This window comes from Cyrtonyx montezumae, unplaced genomic scaffold (genome assembly GCF_038088225.1).
Source record: "Cyrtonyx montezumae isolate F1298 unplaced genomic scaffold, pur_monq_1.0 scaffold_26, whole genome shotgun sequence".
NCBI classification, from domain to species: domain Eukaryota; kingdom Metazoa; phylum Chordata; class Aves; order Galliformes; family Odontophoridae; genus Cyrtonyx; species Cyrtonyx montezumae.
In genome coordinates, this window is record NW_027072003.1 from 2,672,646 (window position 1) to 2,687,096 (window position 14,451).

General features: G+C 59.8%; 1 protein-coding gene across 1 annotated transcript; it reads right to left on the bottom strand.

Annotated features, from left to right (window-relative positions):
* Nucleotides 1-409: 409 nt before the first annotated feature.
* On the bottom strand, nucleotides 410-9,981 carry WNT2B (Wnt family member 2B). Its single transcript, XM_065740416.1, has 5 exons — nucleotides 9,730-9,981; nucleotides 2,672-2,892; nucleotides 1,232-1,509; nucleotides 834-1,098; nucleotides 410-716 (listed from the first exon to the last, which is right to left on the bottom strand). The coding sequence occupies exons 1-5, from the start codon at nucleotides 9,891-9,893 to the stop codon at nucleotides 487-489; spliced, it is 1,158 nt and encodes a 385-aa protein (XP_065596488.1). The 5' UTR covers nucleotides 9,894-9,981; the 3' UTR covers nucleotides 410-486.
* Nucleotides 9,982-14,451: the final 4,470 nt, after the last annotated feature.

Here is a 14,451-nt window from a genome sequence, read left to right on the forward strand (position 1 = left end):
TCTGGCCTTGCAAAAAGGTGAAAGCGAGAACGTTGTCCGTGAGAGTTTATTGATTTGGAAACTGGGGTTTTGTTTGTTTGTTTGTTTCTGCTGGTGAAACTTCTCGGGGAGAGGCAGCGTCACTGCGTCCTCATGGTCGGTGCTCCCAGTCTGTGTCAGTTGCTCTGTCCCTCTGCGAAGGCAAACGATGGCAGCAGAGGTTTCACAGTTGGAGCGAGGTCGGCTGCCTCCTCGGGTTACGGGGGTCTGTTTTGCTGAGCAAACAGAAGGGTCCACAGCACCTCCTGGGGAACGTAGTCCTTTCTTAGTGCTTTGCAGAGTTAATTAATTAAATAAAAGCCATGCAGTCGAACTACAGCTCCCAGAACGCAGTGGCCCACGGGTGTTTTAAAAACAGAAAAGGTCGAGGTGTGTGTGTTTGGGGATGGGGGGGTGGGGAGGGGAGGGGTGGTTTACAGCCGGATCTGCCCTCTGCTGCTCATCTCCTCAGGTCTGGTCCAACCACTCGGCCCGTTTGGGCGCTTTACACGTGTGCACGTCCACAGTGTCCTCGCACTCCTTGCAGCGCACAGCGCAGCACCAGTGGAACTTGCACTCGCATTTGGTGACGCGGGTGACGCGCGTGGTGTCGTAGCCCCGTCCACAGCACATCACTTCGCAGCCGTCGGTGCCGCGGGAGATCTTGTTGCACACGCGCCCTGCGGTGCCCAGCGAGCCTGGAGGGGAGGGGAGGAAAGGACAGTGGGTCAGGTGGATCAGCTGCACCCCCGGGGGGCTGCAGGCCACCAGGAGGGCAGGGAGAGCTGTGCTTCTGCGGGAGGTTTCGGCTGTACCTGCTGACTTGTCCATCACGCAGTAGTCGGGCGAGTTCTCGAAGTACACCAGGTCTGTCTTCGTGGGCTTCCTGAAGTTCTTATTGGCCACGGTGAAGCCGGTGCCGTCCTGGTTCATGATCACCTGGATGGCCCCGTTGTATTTCTTCCGCAGGTAATCCCCCGTTTTGCGGAAATCCGACATGGCCAGCCAGCAAGTCCTTAGCGTGCAGGAGCCGCTGACCCCGTGGCATTTGCACTCCAGCTTCAGGAAGCGCTTCACAGCCTGCAAGAAGGGGAGCACACCAGGGCTGGGAAGAAAGTCAGCAAGAAAGGAACCCCAGGGGTGGCTTACCCCTCAGGACCGTGGTGCTCTGGGACCCTGCCCCCACAAGCACGCCCCTGGCAGCCGCACTCACCATCCTGCCGCAGCGGTTGTTGTGCAGGTTCATCAGCGCCCGCGCGTCCTTCACTTTCTTCTCCTTGGCGTCCACGAAGGCTTTGGCGAAGCGGATGCCGTAGTTGATGTTGTCGCTGCAGCCGCCCCAGTCGAACTCCCCGCGCTCGTCCTTAGCGCGGCCGCGTTTCAGCGGGTCGCAGCCGCAGGCCTTCAGCTCCCCTTGGCTGCAGGCACGCGTGATGGCGTACACCACCCCGGCCGAGGAGATGGCGTAGACGAAGGCGGCCTCCCTGCTGCCTGCGGGCACAGAGCGGAGGTGAGCGGTGGGCTGGGAGGGGGCACGGAGCTGCAGCTCAGCTTGGGGGTGTGGGGGGGGGGATGCTGGGCTTTGGGGGCCCGCCCATGCGGCCCAGCGTGTGCCCCCCAGAGCTTGGTGTCTCTGGTTTGAGTTCGCAGCTGGTTTTATAACGCTGTAAAAGAAGCTGCAAATCAAAACCACGTTCGTCTTCGTTTGGAGAGCCTTTGAAAGCGACTTCAAAGGGAACTGAGCTCTCTCTCTGGGCCTGGCAGGATGGGGTATGGCGAGGAGCTTTCATCAGCCCCTCTGTGCTCATCGGCCGGGGCAGGGCGTGGGGCTGCAGTGATGCTGGGACGCAGGGGGAGGCAGGGGCTGAGCGCAGTGCTGCAGTGCCTGCAGCCTCCTGCACTCCTCCTGGGCTGCCCTGAGCCGCCCAGCATCCACAAGCCCCGTCCTATGTGTGCCCACGTGCCCCACGGCTGAGCTGCTCCTGGTACTCCGAGCAGGTCCCGGTGTGGCCGATGTGCCCTGAGCCCCCTGCAGTGCCAGGAAGGACCCCCCCACGGTGCAGCCCCGGGTTGGAGCCTGGAGCAGCAGTGCCACTTCAGCCCGGCCTTGCCTCCCTTGCCATGCGAGGAACAGGGAGTTCCCACGTGAACTGCTGATTCCTGGCCAACCCCGCTCTCCAAATATTTATATATCCCATTACTGTTTACATACGAGCCTGTTCTCTGGAGGTGTCTCCTCCTTCCCCCTTCTCCCCCAGTGCTCCCCCCCCTCCATCCCCTCTGGTGCAGCTATTACAAAAGCAGTGGTGTGCACCCATTACTGCCTGATTAATTTATGGGGCAGGCAAAGCTCTCCCAGGCTGTAACCAAAGCCACGGGGCACAGCAGCAGGGATGCTCCCTGCAGCTCAGTGGGGCACCGTGGGAGCTGGGACACTGTGGTCCCTTTTCTCCCCACACCACTCGATGTGCAGGTTTCTTTCTGCTCTTCCTGCAAGCAGCAGCCACACGCTCCGATTACAACCATTTCTCAGGGCATCTTCCCAGCTCAGATCTGTTTGTTTTTTATTCAGGGGGAGGACGTGGAGAAGCGTTCTCTCCCTCCCCCAATTTTTTCTGCTCACAGCCCCACACGGCCACGTGGCAGCACCTACTTCGCAGCATCACTCTCCCAAAGACGGTGTGGTCCCGGTCCAGGGTGCTGCAGTTCCAGCGGTGGTGGCGGAATTGGTACTGGCACTCACGGATCCACTCCTTGGCTCCCTCCCCGACGGACTGCATGATGTCAGGGTACCTCTGGCACAGCTGCCTCTGCTTGTTCACCAGCCCGGGGATGTTGTCGCAGATCACCCTCGCGCCCAACGCCCCGATGTACCTGCAGGGAGAAGGGGATGGCATGACGTGCTGGAGGTGGGGGCTTTGAGCCCCTCCCCGCTGCTGGGTGGCACAGGCACCGATGCAGTGCTCAGGTGGAAGATGAGAGCTTCACTCGTTGCTGCAGGCCTTGCTCGTGCTGCCAGCAGCCGGCTGCATTTAGGATCGTGTCCTGAAGGTGGGCTGTGCTGTCTGTCCCGGCAGCACAATGCGCGGCAGTGCTCGCTGTGCAGCGGGCAGCTTTCCCCACAGAGCAGGGGGATCTTCCTGCACCCTCAGGCCTGCGTGGACAATGGAGACGTGGTGGAATTTTCCATCCCCGTCCCACGCAGCCCTGCCAGCAGCACGCTGCTCTGTGCCGGGGAGTGACTTTTGCCACATACCACGGAGCTGCGATTCTGGCTGCAAGGGGAAGAGGTTTGGGTGGGATTCAAATGTTTCAAACCCCCAGACTGGAAATAAGACCCTCCCTTTAATCATAATACAAAGCAATAAACTTGGGCAATATGTCATTGTCTTTCTCTCTCTCTCTCTCTGGCCATGCTCTATCACTCCCATCAGCCTCACAGATAGCTCCCAGGCTCAGGAAAGCCCAGCGAGCAAAGAAAGCAATGGGATCTTATCCCCTTTTTTTTTGTTTTTGTTTTAACAGTATTTTGTTTTAGCTCTGGCAGAAGCATGAGGTCATCTCAGGATGGAGCAGAGGACGACAGACACGGTTCCCCACGGCTCTGCAGCACTGGGGCCCGTGGGCACCGTGTCCCTGCAGCGTGGCATGGGGCTGCACACACACAGAGCAGAGGAAACCTCCGGGAAGGATGAATGCTGCTGCGTGCTCTCATCACATGGAGCTACTGACTCCTCCTCCGTGCTCCTGCATCGGATTAAAATGAAGATGGGAGCAGAGGAGCAGGGCAGGATGCCTGCCTGCAGCAGCACTGTGCTGCTGTCCCCAGTGAATGCACTCCCAGCTCTGCTGATGCACTGCCACGGCCCTCCTGGAACTGCCACGGCACAACGGGACCAAATCTGCCCCACGAGTGGGAGAGCCCTGGCAGTGCTCTGTGCCTCTGCTGAGAGCAGCCCCAGTGGGGTCTGGTTCTCCGAAATGGGGTGAGATAGAGAGTGCTGGGATAGCTCTTGCCAAGCAGAATTTTGGGAGGGGAAAAAACCAAACATTTGTTTTGGGTTGGTGAAAGCATCCCTTCTGATCTCCCTGCTGATCTTACCCTGTGACGTTCACAAAGCACTGGAATAGGAAATGGAAGGGCGTTCTGGGAAGGTCCCGGTTGCCTTATCAGAACGGGCTGCTTCACTGTTTAGAAATGAAGTCGTGCTGCTCGTGGCAAACTCTGGGGAGCGTTTTGCTCCTGAGGAACACCCGTAAGAGCACAGTGCCCTCGGGGACAGCACGGCCCTGGGCTCCAGAGCCGAGGATACCAGCGATGGAGGGGCACCTACAGAGAGGGTGGGACCGCTAATTGTGTGCAGGGGGGTAACGAGCCCTGCCCTGCACACCGGGAGCAGCAGCTGTGCCCCTGGGGGCTCCTGAGCAGCGGCTGCAGAGCCCTTTGCTGCAGTGCATCCTTTTGGTTCTGTTCCTCTTCCTCCCAGGGCTCAGCTCACAGTGCTGCGCTCCTCCTGCCGCGCCTCCACCTTCTCCTCCCCTTCCCACGAGGAATGATTCGTGCAGCGCTGGGGCTTCGTGCTCTGCAGGTAAGTGCTTCCAGAGCCCGGCTGTGAGGGAGGGGAGGCAGTCCCAGCTTGCTGCTGTCTGCTCTCTGCTGCTTGGGGCCACGCAGCCCTGAGAGCCGACGCTCTTTCCCAACCGCCCGCGCGCGCCGTGCGTGGGGAACAGGAGACAACTGTCACATGTTGGCTCCCAGTTGTTTTTCTTGCTCTAAGAGTCTGCTGACTTCTCCTCTTGTAAACAAGGAGAAACCTAAATTGCTTCTAAGATAAACATGCAAATCAGAGGCAGACGCGTCCATGTACTTGGCAGCACGCAGTTGTGCTAACCCCCTCCCCACGCCCGCCCCGCGCTGTGCTGTGATCCCGGGGCCGCACGCCCGGCTGCCCCATTGCTCTTGCAGAGCTGTGTGGCCCACGTGGCATCTCTGCCTCTGGTCGAGTTTGCTCAGCAGCTCAGGGCTCTGCCTGCTTCTGCTCTCCCCACGTGCTCCGGGGCTGTCTGTGTTGCTGTGGGCTCTGGGATGTGCCACGCGGTGTCCCCGGGAGCAGCTCTCACTCTGCCTCCGTCTCCGTGGGGTTTGAGAGTCCCTTTGTGGACTGGTGACTGCTTTTGGCAGCAGCTCCCTGCCGCTCAGCTCTTTAGCAAGAAATGCAAGCTCACACGGTGGGGAAAGCAGGGATGCACCAGTGCTACAGAAGGCGCAATTCTAAATCAGATTGATAGCAGCTGAGAACAGCTGAGGTCGACACCAGAGGTTAAAGAGGGGTGCCCGTGTTCGGGGCTGCAGCAGAACACACCTGACCCCACCTGGAGCTGGGGGCAGCTCTGAGCACGTCCTCGTGGCTCCTGTTCCCACTGAGAGGATGTGGAATCTGCATTTTGGTGGGAGGCTGAGAGCCCCCGGCAGCTATTGGAGGCACCTCTTCCCGATAGGATCGGATCCAGCATCCCTGCCTCTTTATCTGATAAAGAGCAAATTCCAGAGGGCCTGGCAGCATCTCGCTCCTCGAGTGCTTTGCATAGTTCCTGCAGAGGCTGTGCTCTCCTTCCTCGGCTCTGCACAGCTTTGGGGGGGGGACAATTTATAGCCAATGGCACCGTGGTTTGGGTTGCAAGGTGCTACAGACATTTGAGATATTATTTTATTATTATAAACCCTGAGTATTTTATTAAGCCCCACTGGGAACGGGGCCATCCTGGCCTGCTGGAATTGTTAGCACCTCAGAGTGATTAATAGTCCTAATTTCCTCACTTAGAGCCACTGCTCTGTGTGCTGAGAGCGTTAGTCTCACTTGAATAATTTCTAATATCATAATGCTGGGTGAGGCTGCTCCGAGGGACCCGGCCAACGAGCCTGGGAGAGCAGAAGGATTTTTTCTGTTGTGTCTCTTTTTTTTAAGAGACACTTCCTATAGGTGAAAGTGACCCCAATGAAAAATGAACTCAGGAACACAATTAGGGTTATTATAACTGAGCGGAGTGACTGAGAGAACCCATCTGTTCCCAAACGCTCCCAGTGCAGCACCGGGACTGCCCCGAAGGTGCAGGGTGCCCTCCATCCCTCCCATGTTAATTTAGAACTGATGTTTCAAGGCGAGGGCTCCCGGGACGGCCGGGATGAGGAGCACGTGGGGACAAGGATGTCCTCCTGATCGTTGCTCTGCTGCTGCTGTGACCACACAGAGTGCATCACGGGGAGCAGCGTGGGGTCCCTGAGCCCCCAGCACTGCTCTGCACGTGGCGAACTGGGAGCACTGGGCTGCTGGGGTCTGACTGTGGGAGCTGCAGCATGTGCACCCCGATGGCGGAGGCTCGTGCAGCTGACCTTCCCTTGGCTTAATTTCAGACATTCCTATCAATGCTATTTCCCCTCCCACACACCTCAATGCGATGCCTGCTCAAGTGAGCCCCTCTCTGATATCCCAGAACTGCGTGTGCAAGCAGCTCGACTTCACCACAACCTGTGCCCATCCACTGCACCTGGAGCGGCACTCAGCTGAAAGCGAGATGACCCCACCAGCAGTGCCCCAAAAGGTTGAGCACCCACTCAGCCCGAGCTCGGGGCGTGCTCCTGCTCCATTTCCCTTCTCTCAAGCTCTTCCCACGGAGCTGAAGGCTGGCAGTGGCCGCCCATTGGGATGGAGCATCCCACTGTGACACCGTTCCCATCCCACATGCAGTCAGACCCCGCGCACTGCTTGACCCCAGCGTGAGCCCACGCAGCTCCGCTTTCCCCTTTATCTCGTCGGGAGCCTGATGCCTCCCATCTGCTCCAGTGCCAGAAGAAACTGAATATCCGCAGTTTCCAAGGGCTGTGGTTAGCAATAAACAAGTGAGCTGACGAGGAGCTGGCGCGTCGGGGCTGCACGCAGGGCCGTGGGTGCGTGTGAGGGTGGGGTGTGCACGCGGTCCGTGTACGTTGGCCTTTAAGCAAACCTTCAGTCCACGGCGGCGCGCCCGGCGGAGCTCCGGCTCGCGAACGAACCCGACTTGGTTATTTACGCGGCGTTTGTTTATTGCACGGATCGTGTTTATAAGCAACGTTGGCCTCCTCTTCCCCATCTTTTGGAAGGAGTTTTGGAGGCCGCTCTCGGGGCCTGGAGGCACCGCCGGGCTCGGGGCACGGTCCCGCTCGCCCTGCCCGCCCGTTACACTTCAGTGGAAACGGGATTTAGGGATTTTCCCATCGCATTCCTATTTAATTTCTGTCTGTGTTTCAGGCGGTATTTTGTTGCTAAGTGATGCGTCATCGTTTGGGAGCTTCATAGTTCGGGTGCTGCTCCCCAGCCCCACAGCTGCTGGTGGTCCTGGCAGCGCCCGCTGCTCCTCCCCGGCACCCACACCCCCACCCCCACGCACCCCCAGGCCCCTCTCCCAGTGCTCCCCAGTTCCTGGAGCTCTGCACGGCGGTGGGACCGCTCCTGACGTCACCCAAAATTAATAATTTGCAGTTGTTTAGAAGAAACATTTGGTTGATGTTTCCTTTCCATGTACTCCGATCAGAGGCGGCCCAGTTTGGGTTTGGATTTCTTTTTTTTTTTTCCTATTAATCTACTTTAAAAGTTGACTCCGAAAATGAGAAGCATTTCCTCTATTTCCACAAGTTTATTGTGTGTGAATCCCTAGAAGAATTTGGCAATAATAATAAAAATAAGGAACGATGATGCACCACCAAATGTATTTACTGTAATATCAGTAGTGCTAAAGATGTGCTTGGAAGCCCATGGAAATCACTGCCTAACTTTTTCCCAACGCACAGCTGCTTGAACCCGCTTTCAGGAGAGCACCATCTCAGCTGCAGACGCGGCTTTATCAGACGTGACACAACCTTTTTCTTAGGAACCTCCTGGTCTGCGGAAGAGAAAGTGCCATCAGTGGTGTCAGCCTCTGAGCTGGACCCACTGGGTTCGGGTTTCTTTGCATTACGGACCCTGGGGCCCATTCTGCTTTAGGGGAGAGGCTGAAACACCGTGCTCAGCCCCACCAGCACTGCGTGGGGGCACTGCCCGCTGAGCTCTGAGCTCTGCCCCGTTCCCCAGCACTGTTCCCACTCTGCCTCAGAGCTGAGGGCACAAAATGCTGCGAGAGCAGGTCCAGTGTCCTCAAAGCGTGGCTGGTTTTGCTCCTGCTCGCTGGGAAGAGCTGTGCGTTGGGAATTAGGGCCACCGCTGCGGTGCCGTCGCTCTGGGGAGAAGTGGGGTGTGAAAGCAAGGAAAGGCGATGCTTTTCACTCTGTTTCTATGGAAGGATTTTGACTCTTCAGACGTATCTGAGCGCATTAAGAGAACTGCTCAGCTCTGGGCAGATGCTGTGAGCCACAGCCTGTCCCCTTCCAGCAGCATTGCCCCGTGTGCCCACCCCCCGGCTCCAGCAAGCCTCCCCCTTCCCCTGCCTCCTCGGCAAGGACGTGGAATTCTCCAACTTCCCTGCAACCCTGAGACTCTGCCTTGGCTTTTAGCACAGCACCTTCTGCACAGATGTTGTCCTGCCTTCTCCTGCTGCGATGGGTGGGGGCCGATCTGGCGGCTGGGAGCCAGGCCGTGCGTGCATCGACCTGAGCCTTGCTGCTGGCTCCCTTCCTCACCCGCTCATTTCAGACCCCTGCGGGCTCATGGGGCTGCAGGTCTCCTCCGGGCATTGCCGGCATTGTATCCTCTCAGTTCCCATCCCCGCTCCCGGATCACTGCTCCCTTCCCTTTCCCCCTCCTGTCCCGGAGCTCTCAGTGCTGCTGAGAGGACCTGTGCTCTCGGTGGTGCTCCAGCACTGTGCTACCTCGGGAATGCCACTCATCTCCATCAGATGGATTAAGTTCGATTAAATTCTGCTTCAGCCACTGCGATGCACTAATGGTGATGGTGTGTAAGCTGGGGTTTCCCATAAGGTCAGCGAGCACTGTTCCAGGACAGGGGACGCTGAGAACTCATCTGCAGCAATGTCAGTTTTCCTCGGGTGTTTCTCAGCTACTGAAGCCGTGTGGGCTCACTCGAAAACATCACCTTGCCCGTTTTCCTAATGACTCTCATGCTGCATGCACGAATTGACATTGTTACGGGGGGCAGGGACAGAAGCAGACTGATTTCGGGGAGGCCGGCAGCTCTGCCGCGGCTCTGCGTGTTTTCTGCGGCATCACCTGCGGCTGTCGCGGAGCCGTACCTTACTCAAACGAGGGACAGCGGTAATTTAGGAGCGGATGAGAAGCGATCGCGGGGATAACAGAGCAGTCCGGAGACGTTTGGGAGACAGATCGCGATCCCCGAATTGCGGAGGGTTAATAGCGGAGCTCCGGCTCGGCGTGCCGCTCAGCCCCAGCCCGTACCGAGGGCACTCATCCCGCTCCTTCCCCGCTGAAGGCCGGGCTCGGGGCTCAGCTCCTGGCGGGTCCGTGCCCGAGGGGCCCCGGTTGTGCCCGGCCCCGATCGGCGGAGGTGCGGGGCGGCCCTGCGCGGGGCTCCGCTCGGATCCGGTGCGCGTCCGCAGGAACCGGGACCCGCGGGGCCGCTGTGCCCGGTTCCGCCCGGTGCCGCACGTCGGACGTCCGCTCCCCGACCGTTCCTCAACCCTGACGCTCTCCCCCTCCCCTCCACCCCCCCGCTATCTCCGGCCGGGAATCGCCGCCGCGGAGCCGTCGAGGCGCGGGCACTCACCACCACGAGGAGTCGGCGCGGGGCGTCAGGGCGAGCAGGATGAGCACGAAGGGCAGACAAATCCGCGGGGCCGCGCCCGCCGTCCGAGGGAACGCTCCGCACTCCGCACGCCCGGGGGCCACGGCAATCCCAGGAGACGCTTCCAGGCGGTTTGGACTGAGCATATCTCTCCGGGGCGCGGTCCAGACGGAGAAATGAGCGGGGACGGGGTCCTGCCCGCGCTTCCCTCGGGTAAGGGCGGTGCGGGCGCCGAGCCGTGCCCGTCACTGCCCTCCTGCGCGGCTCCCGGCTCCGCGCGGCTGAGCGAGCCCCGGCTGGGCCCCCGCTCCCAGGCTCATGCTGCCGCGCAGGGGGCGGCGGAGGGGCTCCGGGGGTCCGGGGAGCTCAGCGGGGCCGGCACCCCCAGAGCGGAGCGCGGCGTACGGCGGGGCCGGGCCGGGCCATAGAGGTCCTTGTGCGGAGGGCGAGGACACACTGGGGATAGCGGCGCGGGGGCTGTGGCCAAATATTGACAGCTCCCTCCGTGCTCCGGGCTCTCATTGGGCAGAGTCAGAAACGCGGAGCCACGGCTGTGGCCGGACCGACCCCCATTTCCCCAAGGGCACGTCAGACGGCCCCCTCCGGGCTCCTGCCCGCCGCCCCGCGAGGCGGCTCCGGCCGCCGCGGTCCCGCAGCGACGGAGCCGTCGTCCCGCGGCCGCCCCGTCGGGGTCCGTCGGACAAGGGGAGCAGCGCGGGACGCTCGGGGCCGCCGCCGGCTCCTCCGCGCTCTCCCCCGCCAGGTGTCACTGCAGGGTGCCAAACCGCAGCGCTCCGCCCGCACCTTCCCGCAGCTCGGGCTGCGGGCTGAGCTCCTCCGGGCCGGGCCGGGCCGGGCCGGGCTGCGGGCGCCCAGCGGAGCTCTGCTCCGCACCCACCGCGCGGAGGGGTCTGCGGTGCGCCTGCCTCACTTCGCAGCTCCCCTTTCCCCTGCCCGCCAGCCCTCCCACCCCCCGATGGGGAAGGCATTGGCCGTAAGTGGGTCGCCTCTCTCTCATTGTTGCCCCTTCGCAATACGCCTAATTATCATTTGCTGGGGCCGCAAATCTCGGTATCTGCTGAGGGCTTTCAGCAGTGCCGGAGCTCTCAGCCTCCCCTCCCCTCTGCCCAGCGAGCTTTCTGCTCCTTCCTTCCGACTCCCGTTGTTAGAGATCAGACAGCGACTTCGCTGGCCTGGGAGAAACTGGGGCTAGAGCCTCGCGCTCGGTTATAATCCAATTATACTTCTGAAAACTGCAGCAGCAGAAAGCGAGTGCTGGTGGGGTGCCGTCCTTTTGTCTGAGAGCCTCAGTGAAATATTGCGTTACAGCTTGTTCGTGAAGCTATGGCGCTGAAAAGGCCGATATTTGTAGGCTATTGTGGGAGGCTGGGAGCCCCGGCAGCAGGCAGCACGCTGGGGCACCGCTGCTCCAAGCGGGGACGGGGCTGCTGCCGAACTGGGCTGCCCCGGCACCGTCCTGCAGGGCCAGGATGCGTTGTCGGTTCTCACTCCAAGAGATGGAGCGCCCTGCGTCCTGCTGCTATGGGAGGGGCACAGCGGGATGCCAGGGGCTGCAGCCCTGGGGGTTGGTTTGGCTGTGCCGTGGCACTGGGCAGAGCTCAGGGCTGGGATGGATGCACAGGCGTGGGGGAGGGGGTGCTGGGTGTTGGCTGGGGGCTTGGGGCTGAATATAGGTGCTGGGCAGTGCCTTTGGGTCCTGATTCAAAATGCTTTGCATCCGACGTGCAAAACGTCTTCCATCAGACTGATTCCTTAGGCTGATGCTTTCCTTGGCAGGATCTAGTTGGCAGCCCCAGGTGTTGTTTCAGATGCCCCGGCTCTGTGCTGGGCTCTCCCCTATTTGCCCGTGTGGGTCAATGCCCCCTGGAGGGGCCAGGGCTGCCCTCGCTGTCCCGGCGGCCGCAGGAGCCTCACATTTGATCTTTCACTCAAATTAGCAGTGCGCTTGGGATGTGTGTGTGCCTCGTCGGCATGAGATGCCGGGAGTAAATAAACAAAGCTCCGCTTTCAAAGGCTTTCACGATTCATTAACTTCAAAGGAGCGGGTGCTCAGTTTCCCTAGCAGGTTGCTGGATTTCCCTAGCAGGTCGCTGGCTGCAGCTCGCTCCAGCTGCTGGAGGTGCCCGGCTGCTCTGTGTCCTGGTGCAAGCCCTGTGCATCGCCCACGAGCTCTGCAGAAACCTCCCCGTCCCCTTCCCGAGGCTCAGCCTGGCTCTGCCAGTGGGTGAGCATGGCTGCTCTCCGTCCCGTGCTCAGGGCTCGGACTTGCTGCCCAGCTGTCCCCCCCTTGGCACTGATTCCTGCGTTCACCATGCAGGCACAGGTGCTGGGGCAGTGCCAGGCACTGAGGCTTTGCAGAGGGACGGCTGCACCTCCACCCACCCGTGCTGGGTGTGCAGCTCGCCTTACATGCAGCCACCCCAGGAATAACTCTCAGCCTTGCATAATCTGCCACCTGGAACCCCAGTGGGGAAAATCACTGTCCCGGGATAACCCTGGGTGCCAGGCCTGCCGACCTTGGGTGGAAGCTATTTTCTGAGGCAACAGAGCCCACTGGAGGAGCACACATGGTCCCACACTGGGCTGGGGGCAGTTGGGGCACTCGGACCACGAGTGCTGTGGGTGAGCTCTGCAGGCAGCAGTGGAGGCTGTGCTGTCGATGCTGAGCTGCAGCCCCGCGAGGCATCAGCACGTGGTTGTGAAAGGATGTTCTGCTCCCCCAAAGAACGGCCGTCCCTGAGGCCCCAGACCAAAAATACATCTCGGAGAGATACAGATACATTGAGCAATAAACTGACCCTTCACAGCAGCCTCCACCACTGTGGGTTCCTACGGTGGCAGACGGGCACAGCCAGCCCTTGGAGGAGGGCGACAGCGTGTGCTGGCGGTGTGCCTGTCACTTCCATTGCTAATTGCTTTGCCATCTCAACCAAATTGAGGAGCTGCTCTGCAGACCTGTGCTGCCCGGCTCCGCGCTCCCTCCTCAGGGCCACTCCTCCGTCCTCACTCCTTCTGATGGATGGCTGCAAACCCGGCTGCGTTCATCATGAAGTCACCGAAGGCCAGAAGTGCTGCAATCTGCCTAAAAATACCCCGGCCGCGCCGCGCAGCCCCGGGTTTCCGTCATCCTGCAGAGGCATCTGTGTATTGTGTGCGCGGCGCGGAGTGAAGCAGAGCGTGCGGGAGGAAGGCTATAAATCCTGCCCCCCTCCCGCGTCCCGGGGCTGTCTGGCAGGCGCGAGCCCCGTCTGTCATCGGCGGATCAGACAGGCTGAAATTCGACAGGCCTGTGGAAAAACGCGGGGTGACATCACGCAGAGACACCAGCCCACTGATTAATCTCCGGGGTCAGTGGCTGCTTTATTTATAACCAGGAGAGTGCTGGAGGTGGTTTTTCGCAGTGAGGAGTGCACGGGTCCGTCCTGCATCCCCAGTGGCTGAGGACAGCCCCGGAGAGGGCAGCCTCAGCACGGCCCGGGCAGTGCCACACCCCAGGCCTGGCTGCATGGCCCCTGTGACCCCCAGTGGCTTTTTTCACAGATAACCCTGGCAGCTTTGGGGTGGGGGACTGAATCGGAGCACACTCAGGTTTGGAAATGTTTTGCAAAGCCAGGACTGCATCGCTGCTGCCAAGGGAGAAGTGGCCAAGGGGGGAAGAATAAAACCAACAAACCTATCAGGTGTGCTCCAGTGTTGTTTCTAAATGGGGAAGTAAAAGGAGTAAGTTTCTAAGTATAACCATTTCAGGTGAGTGTCTTATCCTGGCAGCAGAGGTGATGCTGCAGAGATTGCTGTGTGCCAGTGAAGGCAGTTACTGGCTTTTGTCCTTTTCTGGTGCCCAGTGCTGGCTCAGGCTGATGCTGGTGCAGGTGGGAACCACCAGGTTTCACCTCGATCACAGCTGAGCAGCACATCCAGCATGAGCCTTGGCTTGGGCACAGCACGAGCTGGTGCTGAGAACCTGTGCCCACAGGAGAGCCGGGATGGGGTGAGAAGGTGGAACAAGTGGGGAAGTGTGGCCGGCACGAGCATAGCTCCAAAGTAGGGCAGGACACGTCCTGCACATAGTTCCAACCTTATCATCAAGGATGGATTTTAAGTGCTTCTTCAGTGACTCATAGTTCCTGGATGGGCTCAGAGGACCGTCCTCCAATACGAGAGGACAGGAACCCGGATCAGATGACAGAAGTGCCCGAGCCCTGTGCCCGCTGGTGGGGGCAGCAGGGAGCTCATGGTGCTGAGCATGGCTGGTCCTGCCCTGCAGCAGTCCCCGGGGCTCGGGGGCATGGCTGCTCTTTGCCCTCTGCGTGTGCCGTAGGCAGTGCCCCATCTCGCTGGGATGAGGGCAATCAGAAGCCATCCAGGATGCTCGTTAGGGATCCAGGCTCGTGCTCCTCTCCGTATGGTGCCACACATGAAAGATGCTGCATGGTTCAGAGGTTAACTTTAATCTGAAGCTCAGCACGAAGCTGAAGAGTTTCGGCACTTTTTAAAATACCGGAAAATATATAAAAAAGGAGAGGACAAAGTCCAATTTCTGTTCTGTGGATATTAACGGAGAGAAATCAAATGGAGGTGTATAGAAGCTTCTGATTTCCTCTTGTGTGAGATTGGACAGAAATAGAGATTGGACAGAAATAGCCCAGAGCATCTCAGTGCTGCTGCCCAGCAGGAGCTATTAGT